Raw genomic sequence first — 23,283 nt, forward strand, 5'->3', positions numbered from 1 at the left:
CAAATATGACTAGTCATTGTACATGCTGGTGTGAATGACCTGAGACGTACCTCCCTGGACTACATGAAAAGAGACACAGAGGAGCTCTCTGATCATGTAGCCCAGGCTGGTATGACCCTGACCTTGAGCAGCATCTTACCCTCACCTAGAATGATGCCACAATACAAAGACAAAATGATAGATTTTAACAATTGGCTAAAATTTTGGTGTCATTCAAAGGGGAACCAGTGTCTGTCAGCCTGGGATGACATGCTCGACAAGCCACGTTGCTTCGCTAGGGACGGCTTGCACCTGTCACCACTGGGCTTTCGGATATTGGCAAAGGCTCTTGCCACCCCCATAGTGCCTTTTTTAGGCAAGGCTCAAAAGTCAAACCCACCCCCATAGACAGCACAAGGAACACGAAACTAAGGGTAATGCTGCTAAACGCCAGAAGTCTTAACCTCAAGATGCAAGCACTCACAGCTCTCCTCAGTGTGGAGAACATCGATATCTGTGCAGTGACAGAAACCTGGTTCAAGGCTCCAGAGAGCACCCCAGCACTACCAGGCTATACCTCGTATCATGCTTTTCGGCCCCAAAACCCGGACCGAACCACAAAAGGAGGGGGAGTTTCCATATTTATCAAGGATATCCACACCTCCAGGTTAGTGGCATTACAGGAAGTATCGGAGACCATCCATGTGCAACTAACAGTGGGCAAGACTGCTTTTCAGTTTATAGCATCCTACAGACCACCCTCTCAAAGTCAGGAATCCCATTCGGCCTTCCTGAAAACCTTGGAGAACATGAAGATCTCTCCGAACACCATTATATTGGGCGACTTCAACTACCCAAACATTGACTGGGAGCACTACTCAAGCCCCAGCACCTTAGCCCAAAGATTCCTGGAAATTATAAACTCAAATGCTATGGAACAACTAGTCACCACTCCCACAAGAGGGGACAACATACTAGACCTGATCATTACCAACATGGGGACTCTATGCTCCACAGCAGAAGTATATCCTTCATTGGTAAGATCAGACCATAAATTCATTTCACTGGATGTCCACATCCCGACCCCACCCCCAGCCCACAAAACCACAGTGAAAAACTTCTCAAAAGCGAACTTCTCACTTCTCAAAACTGAAGTGGAATCCTTCAAGGCCCCAGGGTCAGTGGAAACTACAGCCCAAACTGCAGAATCCTATATAAATGCATTCTATGGACATCTCCAGGAATGCATGGATCATGCTATCCCAAACAAAACCAAGACCCAATCATCCAAAGGCAGGCGTCCAGTCTGGTGGACCCCTGCCATAAATAAACTGTACAACAGAAGGAGGAAGCTACTACATGATAGAACAAAATCACTAATAGGGAAGGCATCTCTGATCAGTACTAGCAAAAAATTACGATCCCTCATAAAATCCTCCAAGGCCAGCTTCGAGAGAAAAATTGCACAGGACACCAAAGACAATCATAAGGCTTTTTCAGTTATGTTAGAAACCTGGGATGCAACTCCCAGACTTGTTCTGAGTTGATTCTAAATGACAAAAATACACTGAACCCACAGACATCGCCAATATCCTGGCAGACAGGTTCAGTGCAAACTTCTCCACCCCCCCCCCAAAAAAGCAAGTATCTATCCCGGCAGAGGGCTGCCTCCCAAACATCTCAGATGCTCAGGTGAAGGCTGACCTCTCCAAAGCAAAAAACACTGCTTCCATGGGACCAGATGGCGTCCCAGGCTGCGTCCTACATGAACTACAAGAGGAACTAATCCCTCAAATAAAACAGCTATACAATCTCAGCCTCACTACAGGATATGTGCCCTCAGAATGGCGTACAGCAACAGTGGTCCCACTCCACAAAGGTGGAGCCTCTACGGACCCTGGAAACTATCGCCCCATAAGCCTGACTAGCTTAGTCTGCAAGGCTATGGAGAGGATCATCATGGAGCTCATAAACAAAGACATTGGGGACCTACAGACACTAGAACCTACCCAGTTCGGCTTTGTCAAGGGCAGATCCTGCCTTTTGAACCTGGTTGACTTCTTTGAAACAGTCACCAAAGCCATAGATGAAGGGAAGGTAGTCCATACAGCCTATCTGGACCTTGCATATACCCCACTCAGGCATCATAGATAAGCTATCCAGCTTAAATATAAACCCCTATGTCACAAGATGGGTCGCAAACTGGCTCAAAGACAGAACCCACAGAGTGAGAGTTGCTGGAGCCATGTCAGACTCGAAACCGGTCACAAGTGGCATCCCACAGGGTTCTGTCCTGGGACCACTCTTGTTCGGTATATACTTTTCCGAGGTACAGGCAAACGTGGAAGGACTATGGCTCACCAAGTTCGCAGACGACAGCAAACTGGGCGCCATAATCAACTCTCCAGCTGACACAAACATCCTTCAAAAAGGTCTCACAGAGACAGATAACTGGTGCCAGCGCCATGGTTTAAAGCTAAATCCAAAAAATGTATAGTCATACCCTTTGGCAAAAACAATGTGCCCACAAATTACCACATAGGCAGAAACCCATTAAGTACAGAGAAAGTTATTAGGGACCTGGGGACACAAGTGGATAGCAATCTCTCCTTTGAAAACCACATTGCCAAAGTGGTTAGAAAGACCTTCTACATAGCCCACCTCATCACAAAGGGTTTCACATCTAGATCAAGAGAGGTAATCGTGCCCCTTTATTCATCCCTCATCAGGCCCATCATAGAATACAATGCCCCTTTTGGGATGTACCTTACCCGACACCTGCAGCAATTAGAAAGACCCCAAAAGTATCTCACCAAGAGAATCAAGGGTCTCAAACAGATGCCATATGCTGCTCGGTTAAAAAAACTCCAGCTCTACTCAGTTGCATACCGCCTACTTCGAAGCGATCTATGCCTGACATACAAAGCTATGTCAAATCCAGAATTAATGGGCATGCTCCACCTCAGTAAATCTAAATCCCTTAGAGCCACACGCTCGAGAGACTTGAACCTCAGCACAGAAATAAATAGAACTTGCTGGAGGGACAGGTTCATAACCCAGAGGCTCCCTTCGCTCTGGAATAGAATTCCAGTTCATGTGAGGCAGAGCACCTCACTGAATCTCTTCAAGAAGAATCTCGATATGTGGATGGGGGTCGTAGGTTTGTCCCAGGGATTACTCCCGTGTCACTATTAGACAGAGGCACAGTAAACTAAACCTTAAAAAGGGCACAGTATACTCAAATCAAGGGGTGGCGTAAGCCATACAAAATCGGGCTAGGCTTATAATTGCCCCAGGGCAGATAGCCTAGTATGAACCTATGAACCTATAAAATAATTCTTGCTCTCCTTTCCCAACTGACTCACCCAAATGAATGGTCTGGTCAGATGTGTGATGATCATGGGCTGTAACAGCCTGCAAAGGGGTCATACTAGAAGCTCCAGGATAAATGGACCAATGGTCTGGCTGTTGCAAATGTGCCACATCAGAGTTGTCAGCCATAGTTCATAACAAGATAAGTGGACATGCAGCTATCATCACTAACCTTCCTCTTCTTTTTTAATTGAAGGGAACAGTCCATCACAGAGGAAGACAATTCCTTTGCCATATACATCACGTCCTGTGTTCTCTAGGAAAATTAGAAGGCAAGTTAATCTGCTTCTAGCAGTCTCTGGGTTGGACGACTGGCAAATTAAACAGAATCTTATGTTGTGTACAGCCCCTAATCAAAATACACAGCTAGAGGGAAAGACTTTGTATGGAATTGGAGCCCGCAACTATAATAAAACTTTATGTGATGCCCCTGCACTGGCCCAGTAATCAAGAAGCCTCAGTCCTCACCACTGGCAACAGTGGGGACCGTACACACTGGGAGGATGACAAGTACACACACAGTAAAATGCAATTTCCCTTAAGAGCACACAGAAATCACATTCAGCCTGGGGCTGGTTTCTCCCTCTTTCTCCCGATACCCAGTAAGACTCCCCACTGGCACACCTATACGGTTGAGATCTCAGCTGAGTGGCCAAGCCAAAACATCCAGCACCCTCTCGGTCCAACAAGTGTTTCGTGTCCCCGCCCAAGTAGCTGAAACACACATTTTGAGATTTGATTTATATACAAACAAACACACATACCTGGGAAAGGCTAGCACAGGTTTACTAGCTATGCCTGCTTTTGCCCAGACTATAAGGTAGTTCCAGCCACCACCAGCCAACACTATCAGCTTACTGTAAGGCCCTTAACAAAGGGTGTCCAATTCTACTGTGTAATGTTACTAATAATCCAAATGGTAGTCTGACCAAGAGCAAGGCTGTTTAGGAGTGGCCTGTACAGTGCACCAAATAGATATAGAAGTACTTTAAGAGCTTAAATATGCCTCACAAATAGCCACAAAGATAGGTTTAAATATATTTAATAATAAATAATAATAAAAGTACAGGACAATACACAGCAAATCAACACAGTAACTTCAGAGTTCAAAATCACAGGAATATTTAAAACAACACTGCAGGACAGTTTCAAATAAATAAAGAAAACATCTAAGCTATACTTTATTATATTCCTATCTGAATCTGAAAGAGCTACTATGCCCTAAAAACTTACTTACAGTACAACACGCAGGCAAAAGTGCAGCAGGTGGTGATGAGTGGATGTTTCTAGGTCAAAGAAAAAATACAAAATGCACAGTCTCTCTCTGAGAGAGTTCTTAAATTAATATCAAATATTACTGCTGGCTTAGCTTGGATGACATCACTTTTTGTCCCCTGACTTCAGTTCTCAAGCTAACCCCCCACCTTTGTCAGAAACTAACAGAATATAACACCTCTGTGTGAAAAAACACATATCTCTCAGATGTCTGAAGACACTGTAAGTCATAAAACAATAAAACACTTTTGCATCTCAGACCTAGTAATTACTTCTCTTCCAATTCAATTCAAAAACTTCTAGCTCTAGACATTCTGTCTGCTACTGAACTGAAACTGAAAGATAACTTTTATAGCACAATCATAAAACAATTTAATTTCAACTTATTTTCTTGACGTTTTGCAAGTTAACCGTCTATGTTCCATTTTCTACTGTTAAAACATATACATGTACACAATTACAGTAGTTTACATACATTTCTATTATAAGCCAGCAGGGCATGCTCTGGTTACATTTTAGCTCAGTACTTTACACCTTTATAAACACTTATGTATGAATCATATCAATATTCACAAATGGCATAGAATTATTTACAAAATTCCAGATAGCTGGGCTGGCAGTATTTCCCTTTTGTCAGACTTTATATGATGTATTTGTAAGAAAAATGAAAGGTCCACAACAGGGTACTTTTTTGCCAAAGACAATGTGCTGAAGCTATTCACATGGTAATACTAGATGTGGCACTGACGAGGGTAGGCATATGCGGACTAATAAAGAGAAGAAGTTGTGAGTTTAGGTGCATCCAAATATTATAATTATAATATGTGTTTCCATATTAAGGGCAGAAGTACAGCATGTGAGGAAGGAACAGAAAGCTTTGAAGACTGACGTACAGTATTCTTGGTGGGATAAGTCCTATATATGATGGCTACTTCAGCAGTGATTTTATCAAGAACATTGTGTGTTCTAGTACAGTTTTACAGCCTGATGGAATGTAGGTTCAAAGCAAAGTAATATAACTTTGGAAAGTATATTTATGTCTTCATTTAATTCAACCCACTAAATAGAAAAGACTTTATATTTGTTGCATGATAATGGATGCTTAGAATACTTCATCCTGCAATAAACCATTAAGATGTCACTTATTTATGTATCTTAGTCAGAAAGAACACTGTTCCTGATCTGATAAAAGCAAAACTCTATATATGTCACTCAATAAAATCAAATAAAGTGAAATTCAACTGCAGAACACAGTGGTCAAATAAAATTACGTTAAAGTTCATAAACGTGCTTCCAAAAAAGTTTATTTGATCTGCCTTTATACAAGAATATTTATTTATTCATTAATTATGATCTGCCTTTATACAAGAATATTTATTTATTCATTAATTCATTCATTAGTTCACCAGGCAAGTCGACAGGTATAGTGGTTCCTTTTAAGTCATGATCCAAGATGCTGATAATACAAATTATAATTAAGGCACAAATGTTAATATGGATATCTAGGTTGAAGTATTACTTAGTAATAAGAAAATTCAGAATAAATTGAGAATTATATAAAAACAGAGATTGGTATATCAGGAATCATTCAATTCAATATATACCACACAAATGCATTTCACAGCATCATTAATGCTAAGAAAAGAAATATTAACTAAGATGATACATGTATAACTCTAAGGTGGGGTTGAATAATGCAGAAAGTTATGCAAGTGAGTTAGCATGCTAGGCAGCATTTACTCGATTCACAAACACCATACACTAGCACAGAGCCACTCTGCTGGGCAGTGAGGATTTTAGGAGCTGCATGTAAATGTAATATGTAAATGTGTGGGTGTGGCCTCTTTACATTGTTCAGCACTGAACACTTGCAGGCATGTCAATTCATAGATACCTGGACTGTACAAGAAGCAGTACACAAGCTGAGTGAGTGCACACAGTCACTACCCATGTTGCACCTACACATCCCTTTGAGGGAGCAGCCTTCCCAGCACAGATCGCTGTGTCAGTAGGGTGTGTGTGTACTTTACTTAAGAACCAGTTCTTCAAGTCACTAATGTCTAGATGCAGTTAATGTTTTTTAATATGTTCAGACTAGTGGAACTTTATATAATAAAGAATGGACTACAGTCAGAAACTGGAAAAAGCACACATTTTATCACATTCTGTACGGTACTTATGTCTGGGCATTAGTATAATTGGTTAGTTTTAATTAATTAAAAAATAATTAGTTTAAAATAGCAAACTTTGGTCACTCAAAATTTAGAAGGGTTAAAAACATCATTGCCTGCTATGGCACACAAAAAAAAATGAAGCAAGGGACAAAAACATAATGGCCTTATTTTCCTTATCATACTAATGGTGATCAAATCAAAATTTATTTCAGTGCGAATCTTAAACATAAAAAGTGATAAGTGCCAGAAACCTTCTAATATTATGGGCGTAACAAGCAACAAAAAATATTTCAAGTTTGCATTCTCTTAAGTTTACATGTGAGAACTCTAAACAGATCATAAAATTGGGCTACCCAAGTTTTATCCACTGCATGTTAGGAGGAAAATTAAAAGGAAAGCTGTCATCTTGAATGGGGAAGCAACACGTTTTCAGAAAGACTTGGGGTCTAACATTTCTTGTAACACTGCTGTGTTTCATAAATGTAGCTCTGCTTTGTCTCCTAGAACAAAAGGTTTACTGATTAGGAAATGCAGTTCTAATATGGGCCCATTTTAGGACTTACAGTCTGAAATACTGTTCTGTGAAGACTAGGCACCTGATGTCCTTCCTGGAGGCAGCATGTATCCTTTACTGTGGTCAGAAATTAAGGTGTATCAGACTCTGTGACAACTACATTCAGTATGATAAATTGTATATACTGACTATGAAAAGTGCATCCACCAAGATAATCTAATTTTATATATTTTAATCTAACTTATTTGTACAGATTTTCTCAAATTTATTTATACAGCTTAAAGTCTTTATCCTTCAGATGAGAGAATAAACTGAGTCCCCTTCTGCTTGAGTTGGTGGTAGATCAGTTGGATATAAAAGATCCCATGGCACCTACCCAAAACAACAGGGAAAGTTCCCTGATGCATTCTGAAATTTCCCCTAGTAGTATTGAAAAAATGCCACTAGTCTATTGCGACTAACTCAGCCAACAAAAGATGAATAAATAAATACAAATGATTGAGTTTGGTTACCCCTGAGTTAGTTATAAAGAAAATTTTTTTTAACACCTTACAGAATTTTGGTGATATCTTGGCAATAGGGATGACTCTGCTTTCATGTGGAGGTTCACCACTAATCATTATGAATTAACATTTATTTATGTATTAGTTATTATTACCATTATTATTATTCAAAGTGCATATTTGATTAGTAGCAGCTGTCATAAATTTATAGTCACTGCATTTGTCAATGTGAGATAGATATTACAGCCTTTGATCTCCCTCAGCTAAGAGAACTTAATGCATTTAAGTATCTTATCTTTCATGGCTAAGACAAACGTAGCTGCCATGTAGCACCCTCTGACAGGTCAATGGCTTCACTTAAAATGGTAATAATGAATTATATAATGTTTCATCCACACTATGAAAAAAAAACAAATTAATTTTGTTAATTCAGATTTAAACAGAAACCTTTCTTAAACTATACAATTAAGTATTTACAGTGAAATACATGTATAACATATACAAATTAAGCAACAACAAAATAGCTGCACAGAAGGTCCATTTTCTAAGAGTAATGATATGCTTGGGGGCAAAATGGGATATCTTCTCAGGCACAATGCCACAAACCAATACATTTGGGTAACCTACTGTTGCTTAACACAGCCCATAATGTGGGGTAGTTCTTTGCTTAATTTATTCTGCTCTAGAACAGCCTGCCATAGTAGCATGAGTGTTTTATCTAAAGGTTCTTTTCTGATACATTTTGCTTCCCCCAAAAAGTGAGGTGTTTTGCTTCCTTACAATATGACACTATTCGCCATTTCTCCTGCCTCTTCACTTGTAATCAAAGTACTCTGAATATTTGCTCTGTTTAAGTCTTTCTGAGAGAGAATGGGTACATTTTTTAATCATTGACTCCTCTGATTTATATTATTTGCTGTATTCTAAACAGACTAAGTGGCTTTTTTCTAGCTTCAGTGTGAGTAAATGAGTTGCTTTTGTGAAAAAGCCAAGCTTTCTGTATCTACTTTTGTACTTTTTTGCCTGTTCACTTGTAAGAGCTCATGTGCCTTGCTATGTCATATCTGTATCTCTTTAAGGCAACAGATGCTATGCTGTTTGAAGGAGCAAAGACAGGCATAGAGTATAGCCATACAGAGTCAATAAGTAAGATTATGGCTGCAATGGGAGTAAAACAACACAGGGTACAGTTAGATATGTGGTCTTCTTCCATGCAAAAAATAAATAAATATAGCGTCTGATAAGATGTAGCAGCCAGGGAGACAATTTTCTAATTCAAATATTATAACAGTTCATGTAAAGCTAACACTGCAAAAATGAAAAAACACAGAAATATGCATAAAGGAAAAACACCTGGTTTTATCTACATGTAGCAGTGAAGGGTTCAATTCACATGGAAGAAAGACACTCTTGGAGAAGGAAAGGTTTATAGTTAGGGTACGACTGCCCTTCAAATAATCTGCAAAGAATATGACTGATAGGATTTGAGAATGAAAACTAACATATTCAGATAAACAGAGGAGAAGAACAGGCCTAAGTCAGAGGTGAAGATGGTGGGAGACAAAACTGCGTTAATTGTCATAACTACAATAATTGTGTTTAATCAATAATATCCATTAAATGTGTTTACAGGTACACGTTCACAGGAATTTACACTTTTGAATCATTTATTAAAATTCTGGCCAGAGGCTTTTGCATAGATCAGTTTACATTCCTTCGAGACCCATGGAACTGGTTAGACTTCAGTGTAATTGTTATGGCGTAAGTATATGCTTTTATTTAACTACTACTTTTGCATTGCATTAATATTATTCTCTGCATAAAGCTAAGTCATAATATTGTAGTTAACTCACTTATATGACTTAAAAGAATACATCATTAACAGTCTTTATGTTAAAAACATTAAAACTGTGCACATTCAGAAAATGTTTTATAAATAAAATGACAACTGAGAATAGTTGTTTTTTATTTCTAATATAAAATTTGATTAGCAATTTGAATGAATAAATGCAATATATAAAGAACAGTTTAATATAAGTATTGGGTATTGTACTATCTGACTAATCTCAATTTCATTTTGCAGGTATGTAACAGAATTTGTAAACCTAGGCAATGTTTCAGCTCTTCGAACTTTCAGAGTACTGAGAGCTTTGAAAACCATATCAGTTATCCCAGGTAAGGAATAACTGTTGTAAGGTGTTTTTATGTCCCTTGTGTTTCCAGATTTTATATGTGTCCTGTCATTGTGTTTGTGTGTGAACTCCCCTATTACAGATATTTGACAGAATTTGTGGACCTTGGCAATGTCTCAGCACTGAGAACAATCAGAGTTCTCCAAGCACTGAAAACCAAATCAGTCGTACCAGGTGAGAATCAGGTTAAACACCGAGGCTGAGTTCTACTTCATTCCAGCTGCAAAATACATTATTTTAACATGCACCTGCATCATAACCCTAGATAATTTCCTCTCACATTGCAAAATAAGAATACGAGGGCAGCATATATCTGCTGAATGACAGTTTGCCCTATAGCTTTTTTTTTTTTTTTAATTCAGCCTTGGAGTTTAATAAATTCTTGCATGAGACATTGCAATAGCCAACCTATATGGTTTGCATTTTGTGATGTCAACTTTTCCCCACTTGAAGCAGCAAAAGATTTATGGGAATGTTACTATTATTTGATATGTTGCAGGATGTCTTACATAATGCAAATGCCACAATTTTATAACCATAAAGCATTACTTTGGGTATGTAATAAGCAATGTAACTGATAAATTTGTAAAATATTTTTGGTATACAAAAAGTTAACTAGCTTGCTAGTATTGCTGTTGTCAGAAATGAAGAAATAAGTAGAAAGATATATACAACAGGAAGTAAATATTTAATCTTCTTCAGGCTTTGAGTAATAACTTGCAGTTAACAGTCACAAAACAATGGCAGAAGTGTTGATGTAAGACAACATTTATTCAAAACCATTTTTAATTTTATAACATACCCTTAAAACTAAATATAACAGAGTGATTTTCTTATGAGACAATGTTCCATGCCAGGATAAATTGTGGTGTGTTATAAAAACAATATACTTTAAATTTGGAGCAATTGTAAAAACAAGAATGTTCTGCTTCCACTGAAGCTGAAGTTATTTTGGAAGTACATTACTTTGTATAGAATGACTGTCAGAATTTATATTAAAGCATGCTCAGCAGAATTACTTGTTTTACTAGAAAACAAGAATTGTGAAAACATGAAATGCATCTGACTGATTTTTGCCATTAAGCTTCGTTGAATCTGAATTATCCATTTAGCTTTAAAGGGCAAATTTATTATATTCATTACACTAAATGTATGGACAAATGTGCAATTACCACATATTGAATCATTACATTTTCTTTTGCATGGCATTATATTCATTTATGTAAAATGTAACCTGTAAATATTCAAATGTGACTGCCATTTAATACCATTCTAAAATGTATTTATTTATTTCAGGTCTGAAGACAATTGTGGGTGCCCTGATTCAATCTGTGAAGAAGCTATCAGATGTCATGATTTTGACTGTATTTTGTTTAAGTGTCTTTGCACTAATAGGGCTTCAGCTCTTTATGGGCAACCTAAGAAACAAATGTGTGAGATGGCCTCCACCCACTTCTGGTATTGATATGAACATTTCTTGTCCTGTTACAATCACAGGAGAAAATGGTACAACATATAATGAAACAAGAATCTGTTTCGACTTGATTGCGTATATCAATGATAATGGTGAGTATCATTACGACTAAGCTTTGTGTAAAATATTGCAGCTGCATCAGTTTGAGGGCACACCATAAACCACTAGCTACATTTTTGATTCCTTCTATTATCAGATATCTGATGGTTGTCCATCAACATGTGTGAGCAGCTGTGGTATTGCCTAAAGATATTTACAGTCATTCTGAAATAACCTTGTTGATGTGTTGCACATTACTGTCATCAAAACTGACTAGAGAAAAATATCTGTGCCCCGAATTATAAGAAGCTGTTGTTAGTTTTAAACATAAGGTCGGGGTAAACTACCTGTATCAACCCAGAGGAGAACGTAATAGTACCAAGTATATCTCATTGTAGTCTTTCAAAGCAGTAGTAAAAAGAGATGTGAAATGTATGCAATAAAATACAACACTACATCTTAAAATAATGTATACTTTATAAACAGCCAGACATGGGGGAAACAGCAAAGTGATTCAATAATATGAGAGTTTTCTTAGCAAGGTTAATTTCAACTTGTAAAAGATTACACAATAAAGTCTGTGTTACCTGATCACTTAAATAGAAAAATTAAACATTAAGCAAAAATTTAAAAAAAGCTCAGTCATGCTATATTATATTTAATTAATGTGGTTATGTACAAGAAAAGAGTGATGATGCAGCTATTGCACTGTGTTTAGAGTTAAAAAAGCAGAATGTGCCAAAAACATTTATTTCAATCGTGCTGTACAAATGAAAGGCTAAATCAAAAAAGAGGAAAGAAGACTGCAGCTTTGCTGTGGTGTGCATGCATAGCTGCTGTTAATCAGCCAAGGAATGTGTGACGTATCTGTTTTACTTTATAACTGCAAATTAACAATGTTAAAATATATAAACTGGCAACTACTGCTACCTTCGAGAAATTGTATTATAAGATGGATTTCAGTTTTCAAAGAAATCATTCTTTTTGTCCTAAGTATTTGTCATGGTCATTTTTCAGACAGACTTATACTGCAGGTGCTGTTAGTTACTTCATTTAACGAAGCTGCATTCATATCCCATTATGATCGTATTTGCTATGGATGTCAAAGTTCAATTTTATTTCCTCTGAAAGTTTCTTTTCCTAAACAATAACTAAAATTCATTGTATTTACTGAGTTCTCAGAGATCACAAAAATCACACACTTGACTAAGAGATATATTTTGTGCTGAGGCAAGCCTCAGCCTTATCATACCACAACCTCAATGTGTGTGTGTGTGTGTGTGTGTGTGTGTGTGTGTGTGTGTGTGTGTGTGTGTGTGTGTGTGTGTGTGTGTGGAGGGGGGGAGTGCACCCTGAAAGTTCGTACTAATTATAATCACATCCAACATTGCGGTTAATTCAGAATTTTTTTTTTCTTTCTCCTTTTTTATTTATTTATTTATATTTGTTTACCAGGGTAGTGCACTGATCTCAATGGACCATTTGCAGCCACCGCCCAAGTGTATAGGATCACATAAGAAATGAACAAAACATATTTACAGATACAAGGATATACTAAAAAAAAACAAAAAAACATATATATATATATATATATATATATATATATATACATACACACACACACACACACACACACACACACACACACACACACACACGTATTTATGGATGCAAAAATATGCTATGGCATTTAGTTCAAGAAGCAGTTTACAATGTCAAAACATGGAAATTCTGGAATTATGCTTAGCAGAGCTTTATGAATAAGATAGTCATAATAACTGCAATGGCTTATGCTACCAGGACAGCAGCATTTCATTATACAGAGAGGTATGAAGACATTAGAAGATGCAAGTGAGAATAGTTGTAAAAAAGGATACCATGGGGAGAAGGCAGAGAAATGCTGTGAGACAGCAGGGAAGAGGGAGGTAAGATGAATGTGAGACAGTGAGTAAAGGGGTGACAAATTGAGCTAAAGCTAGGGATAAAGGGGTGTGTGAGAGACACACTTTGGCAGCCGTGGAGACGGAAAAAAGAAGTTATGTCTTACCATAAAGTTCCATCTGTGCTGTTCATCTTTTTTCATTCATCACTGATGGGTTCGGTTCCGAGCCCTCAGAACCGAGTTGGCCTTTTTACCAAGCTCACACTAGCCAAAAAACTCTCGAGCTACGTTTCTACCCACAATGCCCTTCTCCCTGTTACCTCAGATCGAGTTTGCTAGAGAAAGAGAAGTAAAGCCGAGGCCACTTCTGCACAAATACCCTAGGACACCACTTGGACCCAAAGCATCCCCCAGGAGCCTTTGGAGGGGAAAGGAGAGTGGGAAGTGATGAATGAAAGAAGATGAACAACATAGATGGAACATTATGGTAAGACATAAAGTCTTTATCTGATGTTGTTAATCTTCTTTCCATTCATCACTGATGGGACAGAATCCCAAGCTACCTTGAGGTCCATGGGCGGCCCTTATGGAAGAACATTCTTGAATACCATTGAGCCAAAGGCAGGTCCCCCTCTGGAGACCAAGCCCAATTTGTAATGACTGATAAAGCTATGAGGCTTAGCCCAAGTAGCTGCTGTGCAAATGTCATCCATGGAAATCCTGGAATGGAAAGCTACAGATGTTGTCATAGATCTAGTGGAGTGAGCTTTAACTTTTGGCATTTACTGAGGGAATAGTTGAAATGTATGCAGTCCCTTAGCCATTTTGATAATGTAACCTTGGAAACAGCATCTCCCATTCAGGGCTAAGAAAAGGAGATGAAAAGCTGTTCAGATTTACAGATAGATTTGGTCCTGTCTAGGTAAAATCTCAGTTCCCTATGTATGAGTGAAAGCAGTACTCTCCTCTATTGGCAAAATTCAGAAAGAACACTGGTAGGTCAATGGTCTGGTTTATGGAGAATTCCGAAAACTTTGGGAAGGAAGGATGGATTCATCCGAAGTGTTACTCTGTCTTTACGAAAGACCAGATAGGGCCTCTTGATACACAGTGCCTGCAGCTCTGAAACCCTTCTGGCAGACATGATGGCTACCAAGAACAAAGATTTCCAAGACAAAAACTTTCGGTCACACTTCACAGCAGGTTCAAAAGGTTTTTGAGTCAAAGACTGAAGGACTAAAGTGAGGTTCCATGGTTCCACGGACTGTCTGACAGGAGGCCTGATATTTGAGGTCCTCTTGTGGAAGGCCTTGCATGGACGTAAAGAAATAAGAGGGGTGCCATCTATACCAATTAGAAATTGCCACTAGATGTACTCATACGGTAGAGGCACAGGCTCCATTATCAAAAAACGTAGAAGAGTATTGAAGTACTGCAGTTACTGGAGCCGAATACGGGTCTAGCATGTTATCCTTGGACTGTGATAAGCTGTGAGCTAATCTTATCCTGAGACCCAGCAGCTGACGGATCCTGTAAAACTTCTCCCAACTCTTTAAGAACATCTCTTTGAAGGCGGGTGAAGTGACACAAGTAGTTCAGCGATCCCATGGCAAAGGTCGCTGAAGAAAAAATCCGCTTGCCGTACCTGTCCATAGTCCTAGAATCCTTGTTAGGAGGATGGACAGGTACTGAAGGATCAGCTAGTTCCTTCTTGGTGGCTGCAGCCACCACCATGGCATCAACCGGGACACCTTTTGTCAAATACTGCCTATCAGGTGGGGCCGTAATGAATTTAGAAGGCCTCCTAGGAATAGGTTCCACCGAATCCGGGGCCATCCACGCCTTCCAAGCCACCATGTCCATAAGAGGGTCAAAAGGCGGAGACACCCAGGAGGTGGAGGGTTGAGATCCGAACGCCTCCAGGTATACTGACTCGTCCTCGGAAGGATTAAGGGAGGGCCAGTTCCCCCTCTGCTTAAGGAGTTCAAGGATGTCTGAGAAAGAGACATCCTCAGAGGAGGACCTTGGGGATCCCTCCAACTCATCCAAGTCAGTATCAGATGTAATAGACTCGGGGGAGTCTAGATGTTTCCTCTTACATGTCCTCTTACGCGGAGGTTCACCTGACGGATCAGGAGAAGCCTCGGAAGAGGAAATATTCCCAGTGGGGAAACCTGAGGCGTTGGATCTCTGGGTCCGGGAGCAAGAGAGTGGGAAGAGACATCAGCAGGCACTGTAGTGGGAGGAGCTGATGGAACTGATCGTTGACTACGCCCAGGGGCTAGTACACTCCTCATCACCTCGAAGGCTCCCCCATCAGAGAGACCAGAAGGTTCCCGCTCCGAAGAGATAGGAACTCCAGGCCTCACCAAGAGGGAAGGCTCCGAGGCAGATGTCAGGGCTGAGTTCACCAACGCCGAAGCCCCGAGAGGGAGAATGGGGTCGGACAAGGGTCCGATGCCACTCGCCCCCTTGGAGCCAACGAGAGAGTCCAGACGCCCGGATCCCTCCAATGAAAGCCTCAAGGAGGAAATCGGAGCAGAGGACGACGGAGCTGAAAGGGGTGGTATCGGCTCCGAAGCTACAACAGTCACGGCTCCGAGGAGCTCCGGCTCCAAGCTCTGTAAGAGAGTTGAAGGAGGAATGTTAGGTGGATGTGAAAAAGCCACCGTCTGTTGAGACAGGCTATGGAGTATTTGGGCCAATGCCTGAGACTTTAACAGTCTACTCACCACTCTCTCGAGGTCGTGATCAGACAGCCTGGACGACCGAGAAGAACGGCTCCGATGGCTCCACTCCGAGAGCAGGGGTGATCTCGGAGCCGAACGTATCGATTCCAATGAGGGGGATCGAGATCTCTTTTTAGAGATAGGTGGAGCCGAAGGAGCCGAAGATACGCCGGCTCCAGCCGGAGCCAACGCTGAGTGTCCAGATCTGGCAGTATCGCCGCCGGATGGAGCCGATACTGTGACTTGTAAAATGGACGGATCGGCTCCGGCCGGAGCCAATCTCGACACTGAAGAAGCAGAACCAGTAGCCGACGGCTTGGGACTTGCAGCCGAAGGTTTGACAGGTTTCGAGGGCTTCCCCGGAGCCGACAGTCGGGGAGCTCTCAGGCTTTAATAAGCCCCTCAATATTAATTTCTGCGCTCCTGCAGGACTCTTGGGTTGAAGGCGTGACAGATAGCACAAGAGTCCTGCAGGTGCAGAGGTCCCAGGCAGTAAACACAAGAAGTGTGACCGTCTGTCAGAGACATCTTCTGACAGCACGAGTCACACTTCTTGAAGCCTGAGGCCTTTGTGTCCTTTGACATAACTGTGTCGAGGAAACACAAGTGACAAGAAAACACAGACACGCACACACAAAAAACACCCAATCCAATAATCTAAACTAAACAGGGATACAACACACTCAAATACACACAGAATCCCTGACAGGAAAAATTTAGGAAAGGGGAAGGCCTAAGGCCTAACCTAGGGAAGGGGATAAATAACCCGAAAAAAAAGGGAACACTAACAGGAATAGGGTTAAAATAAACGTTAAGGTTCACAAAACAACTAAGGTTATGAAATTTAAAAGGGATGATACTAAAAGTCTTAATATGAAGAAAACTTACCTAGAGCTGGTAAAAGAGGCACCTCGTAAGCGAAGCGGCAAACAAGATCTGGGTAGTCTCCGCCTTGCATCATGGGATATAGGGTTGCCTTGAGCTGGTAAAATTAGCTCTCGAGCTTAGTAAGTGCCGAGTCGGAGCCGAGGATCGGCTCCGAACCCATCCAGCAAGAATGAAGGCGAGACTGACAACTTAACATCAAAAGTTTTTCAAACAAATATCAAATAAAGTTCCACTTAGCTGGGAGCTCGGCTGAAACGTGGCTTTACAGCTACACAGCAAACGAGATCTGAGGTAACAAGGAGAAGGGCATTCTGGGTAGATAGCTTGAGAATTTTTTAGCTGCTGCAAGCTTGGTAAAAAGGCCGACTCAGTTCCGAGGGCTCAGAACCGAACCCATCAGTGATGAATGGAAAGAAGATATCAGATGTAATATTGTCCAATCACAATGCTTAAATTCAATTTCATCACTGTGTTTCACTCCTACAAAGTCTTTCTAATTACATTTCTATTAAATTTGCATTCCTGACATAAGACATATTTTGGTAGTTTGCAATCTGCTTGTCCAGTGAAGTATCTGTATGTTTTCAGAATCTCATAACGATTCTTTGCAAAAAGTCATGGTGCTCCAGTTTTTTTCTCTTCTTTTCTACAAACATGCCACATTTTCTCAAAATTCATTACAGAGGTGCAAATCTCCCAACACCATTTCCATTATATAAGACCATGTCTATAACGGTACATTAACAAAATAATTGTATATGATGAATTATAATATAATATAATATAATATAATATAATATAATATAATATAATATAATATATGCTGTTGAATATAATGCCCACTTTCGCATATATCTGTCCAGACACAGGCAAGAACTGGAACACCCAGAGAGATACCTTAAAAGGCTACAAGGGCTAAACAACATGTCCTACATGAGACAACTCAAAGCCCTGTATCTATATTCAGTATCCTACAGACTACTAAGAGGTGACCTGTGTCTGGCATACAAAGTGTCTTGCAAGCCATTAGTGACAGATTTACTGCACATCAGCCAGTCAAATGACATCAGAAATACTTGATCTAGGGATCTAAACCTCTTCTGCAACATTAACAGAATGATTTGGAGGGACAGGTATATCTCATAGAGGATACTGCTGCTGCTGTGGAACAGACTCCCCATCTACATAAAACAAAGTTCATCCCTGTCCATATTTAGGCGCAGCTTAGATATACGGATGGGAAACAAAAAAATCTACCCCAGGACTGCCCCCTATACTACTAATGGACAGAGACAGCTCCTAGATGCTTTAGCTCATCCATGGGTCCCTTCAAATTATCTTTGGAGTGATCCTAAGTATCGTCATTAGGGGTAATGTATAAATATCAACCATGGGATGGGTAACACCAATTTATAACCAAATAGGATAGGTTATTTTGACCACAAAAAGGGAAATTGTTTAGGCTTGAAATGTCCCACAAGGGCAGCTAGCCTAGTACTTATCGTTGAACTTATAAAATGTGCAGTACTGCCTTCAGTATTAGAGATCAGCTGCTAGGGAAAAAAAAACAACTATTTTTTTCTGATATACATCTGCAGTTGAGTAGCAAGATCACCCAAATTCAGATTTTGTAGTAAAGAATAGGCTATAACATAAAAGAGCTCATTATTCAGAATATGAACCCAGTTTTTTGTGCTTCCAGAAGTCCAGAGAGATTATATTCCTCATGAGGTTGGCCACTATGCCATCTTATAGACAATTAGCATGAATGGTGAAATCAATCAGACCGTCATTAATATTTTATTTATTTGTTTGTTTATTTATTAGCCTTTGATTACTGAGAACATCTGTCTGGGAAAAACTTCTTTTCACCAGAAGCCAGGGGAGTAAAGCTCCACATTACATACTTTTTACAGGTAATTAGCATGAGCTAACAATAAAATGTGCAACATGACACTGAGCTACATATAGTTGAACTACTTGTCACCATGTTAAAGCACTTCTTCTGGCTTTTTCCCGGTTAGGGGTCGCCACAGCGGATCACCTGTCCGCTCATGATTGGCAGTGGAGTTTTACGGTGTCGAGTTGCCAGCCCGGCGCCCAACCTTCCACAGAAGGCACACACACGCACACACTCACACCTAGGGCCAATTTAGAGTGTCCAATCCCCCTACAGCATGTCTTTGGGATGTGGGAGGAAACTGGAGCACCCGGAGGAAACCCACGCGACCACAGGGAGGACATGCAGACTCCGCACAGAAGGCACCCCAGCCGAGATTTGAACCACAGAACCTCTTGCTGTGAGGCAGCAATGCTAACCACTGCACTACCACGGCCACCCTATCACCATGTTAAAGCACACTATACAGTATTTATAGCATGCTAAAGCCACACATATCTAAAGAACATTCAGCATTATTTTATAGTTTATGTATGTAGTCACATCATAACATTATGCAGCGAGAGAGCAGATGAGGGATATTCAAGTTTATATAACCAGTTATTCACTTGAGACATGCAAACAGGTGAAAAAAATGTGTGGGAATTTTAGGATACTTGATTAGACTATGGGAGGACTTAGTAATGGTGTAGTTACAAGAACAGGATTGTTTTTTGTTACATATGACTTCATTTCGATTTTAAAAGATATATATGGGGAGTGATTAGACTAACAATGGGCTTAGTAAAGAGGGTGTTACACGTGCAGGACCATTTTGCTGATAGGTATGTTTTCAAGGTGGTTTTAAATACCAGATGAGATATGACATTTCTGATGCTTATTTCAATAGAGTTCCACACTTTAGCAATGTATACGGAGTATAGGCATTCACCATTATGATTTGTAGATTTTTTGAGTAAACACTAACTGCTGGTTCACTGAACACAGTTCTCTGTCAGACGAGTAACAGTTTAATAACTGGTTGATGGCAGACCCTGTACCTGGGGTCTAGGGGATATTGTGGACAGTATTAGTGTAGGTGTAGGCTATTAGACTGGGTAGATCTAGCCAGTTAAGGAAGTGAAATGCAAGACAGTGACGGGTTCCATTAATGTTTCTTGCAAACTTTGCAATCTTATTTTACAACTGTATATTTGTTAAAACTGAGGAAGCATACAAAAGACTAGATAGCAGATATGTTTATCCTATAGTCCTGTATGCATGGTCCAACAGAAAAGGTTTGAGTTTATAAAGAAGTACTAATTTATGTTTTGTTTGAAGATACCACTGGCTTAGACTGATTTGGATTTAGGATTAGTTAACATTTCTGAAGTAATTCTTCAGTTTTTGTAAAGGAGTGCTGTAGGTCATCCTGAGCTGTTTTTGACTAAAGAGCTTGCACATATCAGTGTTGAATTATCTGCCCATTGGATTATATTTGCTGGAAGAGAGGCTGTATGCATTTTATTTATAAAAATATTAAAGAGTAGTGGTCCTAATATTGGACCCTGTGGCATACTTAATGAAGAAAAGACAGCTCATCTGCTCATTGTACACACCATGTTTGTTAGCAAAGGTATCCTTTAAACTGATTGTACTGTTTATGAGGCCCAGTTCCCTGAGCCACAACAATAAGGGATATGAAACTGTACCAAATGCTTTGGATACATCTAGAAAGAGAGTGGCAACCATTTCACCCTAATTTTATCTTTCTCGAACGTAGTTTATGAAAGTTAGTAATTCCATTACTATGTCATGGCCTGGTCTAAATCCATGTTGTATTGTTTTAAGTAATCTGTTCCCTGTTGGGTAATTGATCAACTGTAGCTGAAGTAAATTTTCAAGTATTTCAGACAGGAGATAAGATGGTTATAGGTCAGCAGTTTGACAGCTAATTAGATTCACCATGTTTGTATAAGCGAATAATGTAGAACTGTTCCCAGATTTTTGGGACTAGATTTTTGGACAGACCAGTTTATAAGTATAGATATTGGGTATTCAATAGCATCTGCAGGTATTTTGAGATTCTTCTGGAAGGCTGTCTGCTGCAAGAAAGGTGGTTTTAAGTTTTTGAATAAGATTTTTTGTGTCATACTGATAGGAGTTGTGATAACTGAGAAGGTAGCAGTGATACCATCTACATCACTTAATGCATTGGGCATACTGAGTGTATTAAGGGAATTTGCAGCATTTATGTAGAATTAATTAAATCTGCATGCTATTTTACAGTTTGTTTCATCTATGAAAGGTCAGGGTTGTGAATTTTTACCAGGCTGAACATGTCTATTGACTGTGAAACAAATCTGTTTGGGAGCTTTACTGTGTTTTTTTTCCCTCTACAGTAATATAGTAGTTTTGCTTAGCCTTCAGAATGATATTCTCATTTAGGTTTCACAAGTGCTGATACTGTTGCTGTTTTATACCATTTTTCTATTATTTTATTTCTTTTGTGCAGCATCTTTTTATATTTGGTGTAAGTTATAGTGCAGGTTTGGATTTGACTCACTTTTCTGTGTTGAGGTGGAAGACAGTTTAATACGGAGAATAAGGATTTTGTTGAACATTGTTACTGCATTATCTAAAGGTAGTGTTTTTAGTGGTTCCCAGTTGTTACATATATGGATAGACAAAACCTATCCTTATCAAATATGGTTGTATCTATGACCATTTTATGTTGGATGTTTCTATGAATTTTTTGTGTTTCCATACAAAAATAATTAATTATGAAGAAATGATGCATAAGATAGTGATAATGTTATTGTATTGCTTGTGAGGCAGTGCCGTCACAGCATTTTTATAGGTTAGATTATCAAAATTCGTACTGCAGTACTGTTTTAACCTTGCCCACTTTGGCAGATGAGGTCTTGTCATTAAAAAAAAAAAATAGTAAATTACATCTCACATTCTGTGGCAACCCTTTACATAATTAGATCCTCCTGGACTTCCCTCTCTGACTGGTAACCAGACCACCCACCCTGGTATCGTTCACAGTTAATTAACTACAGTGCAAATTGTGGACTACACCGGAATATCTTAAATAAAACAGGGTCCAGTTCTAAATCTTGCAGTTCCTTGCTTGTAATCTGTCTTGTAGACAAATTCATAGGTACTTAGCAGGTTATTGATCCATGAGGATCTTAAGAAGCCTGCCCTATATTCCCATGGTAACTTTTCACCTTTATATTTTGTTGTGCTTCTTCTTTCGGCTTTTCCTGGTTAGGGGTCGCCACAGCAGAACTCCGGTCCGCAAGGCACGCCCATTTACACATGTCTTTTGAACGCCATTTGACCGCGGGGAGGACATGCAGACTCGTATTGTACATACCAATAACACAAATACAGGCCGAACAAGGATATATTGGGACATTTACATGTTTACCCTATCCATGAGAGACAGAGGTGCTAAACCTGGAATTAATTTGCGGCTTCCCATCCAGTCATACAAATTATGTTTGAATAGGGTATGAAAAGTACAATGTTTTATGTGGAGTGGAAGACGGTTCCCTAGAATAGCAATTCTGTGTCATACATGCCTTTCACTTCAATATGTTCTATGTATGATGCAAATGAGATTGAGATTCCTTGATCAGCTAATCACTCTACCACTGGATTTAGAAATGTGTAATAAGTCTGACAGGATATGGTCTGCTGAGGATCTATACAAGGCAGAGGTAACCTCTGAGTAGCCTCTATGATGCTGACAAGAAGGATACAGTTTTGAAATGCTCTGCATAACTTTGCTATTTTGATAAGCAGATATGTGTTTTGGAGGTCCAGATCTAATCACTTTCTTGCAGACATGGCAAAATGGACTGCAATGTGACTATTCAAAAGGGCTTTTTTGTAACAGGTTGATTTAGGCCACGCAGGCTGAGAGTGAACCTGAGCTCCTATGTAGTTTTGGGAACCAAAAACAACAACAACAAAAAGTTGAGTAAAAGCCTAGCACTAGCTAATCTAATGGGACCTCTTGATTTACTCCCTGTTTCAGCAGGCTTCTTGCAAAAGCCTTCAAATGGGGTAGAATGTCTAGAAAGTAGAAGAACTCTGGTCTGGCTGGGGAGATGAAGGGAAATGAGCTGTCCTCACCTACTTATCCTGTTTGATGGTCATCCAAACTGACAAGTGAAGGGACAGGCAAGCATTGCCTGCCTCCAGAGTGAGGTAGTCTGGCATGCCTCAGGCAGCAGACTGCAGACTCCCTCCTCGTGGACTACAATATTGCTTACCATTCTATTGTGGTTGCTTACCTGTGGAGTAGTGTGCACTTTGAAAGTTGTACACCTCTTGTCTTGTTGCTGTTGGCCATGAATCAATCAAATC

General features: G+C 39.7%; 1 protein-coding gene across 5 annotated transcripts in view; it reads left to right on the forward strand.

The window, feature by feature from the left end:
- Positions 1-23,283, forward strand: part of LOC122804756 (sodium channel protein type 2 subunit alpha-like) — a 2,239,151-nt gene that overhangs the window by 1,034,170 nt on the left and 1,181,698 nt on the right. For all 5 annotated transcript variants that reach the window (XM_044074821.1, XM_044074820.1, XM_044074819.1 and 2 more), the window contains exons 6-8: positions 9,450-9,578; positions 9,901-9,992; positions 11,306-11,575. In XM_044074821.1, the coding sequence (XP_043930756.1) occupies positions 9,450-9,578; positions 9,901-9,992; positions 11,306-11,575 (491 nt within the window). The remainder of the gene's footprint in view (positions 1-9,449; positions 9,579-9,900; positions 9,993-11,305; positions 11,576-23,283) is intronic.

Source organism: Protopterus annectens, chromosome 6.part0 (genome assembly GCF_019279795.1).
Source record: "Protopterus annectens isolate FY-2018-M chromosome 6.part0, PAN1.0, whole genome shotgun sequence".
Lineage (NCBI taxonomy): Eukaryota > Metazoa > Chordata > Ceratodontiformes > Protopteridae > Protopterus > Protopterus annectens.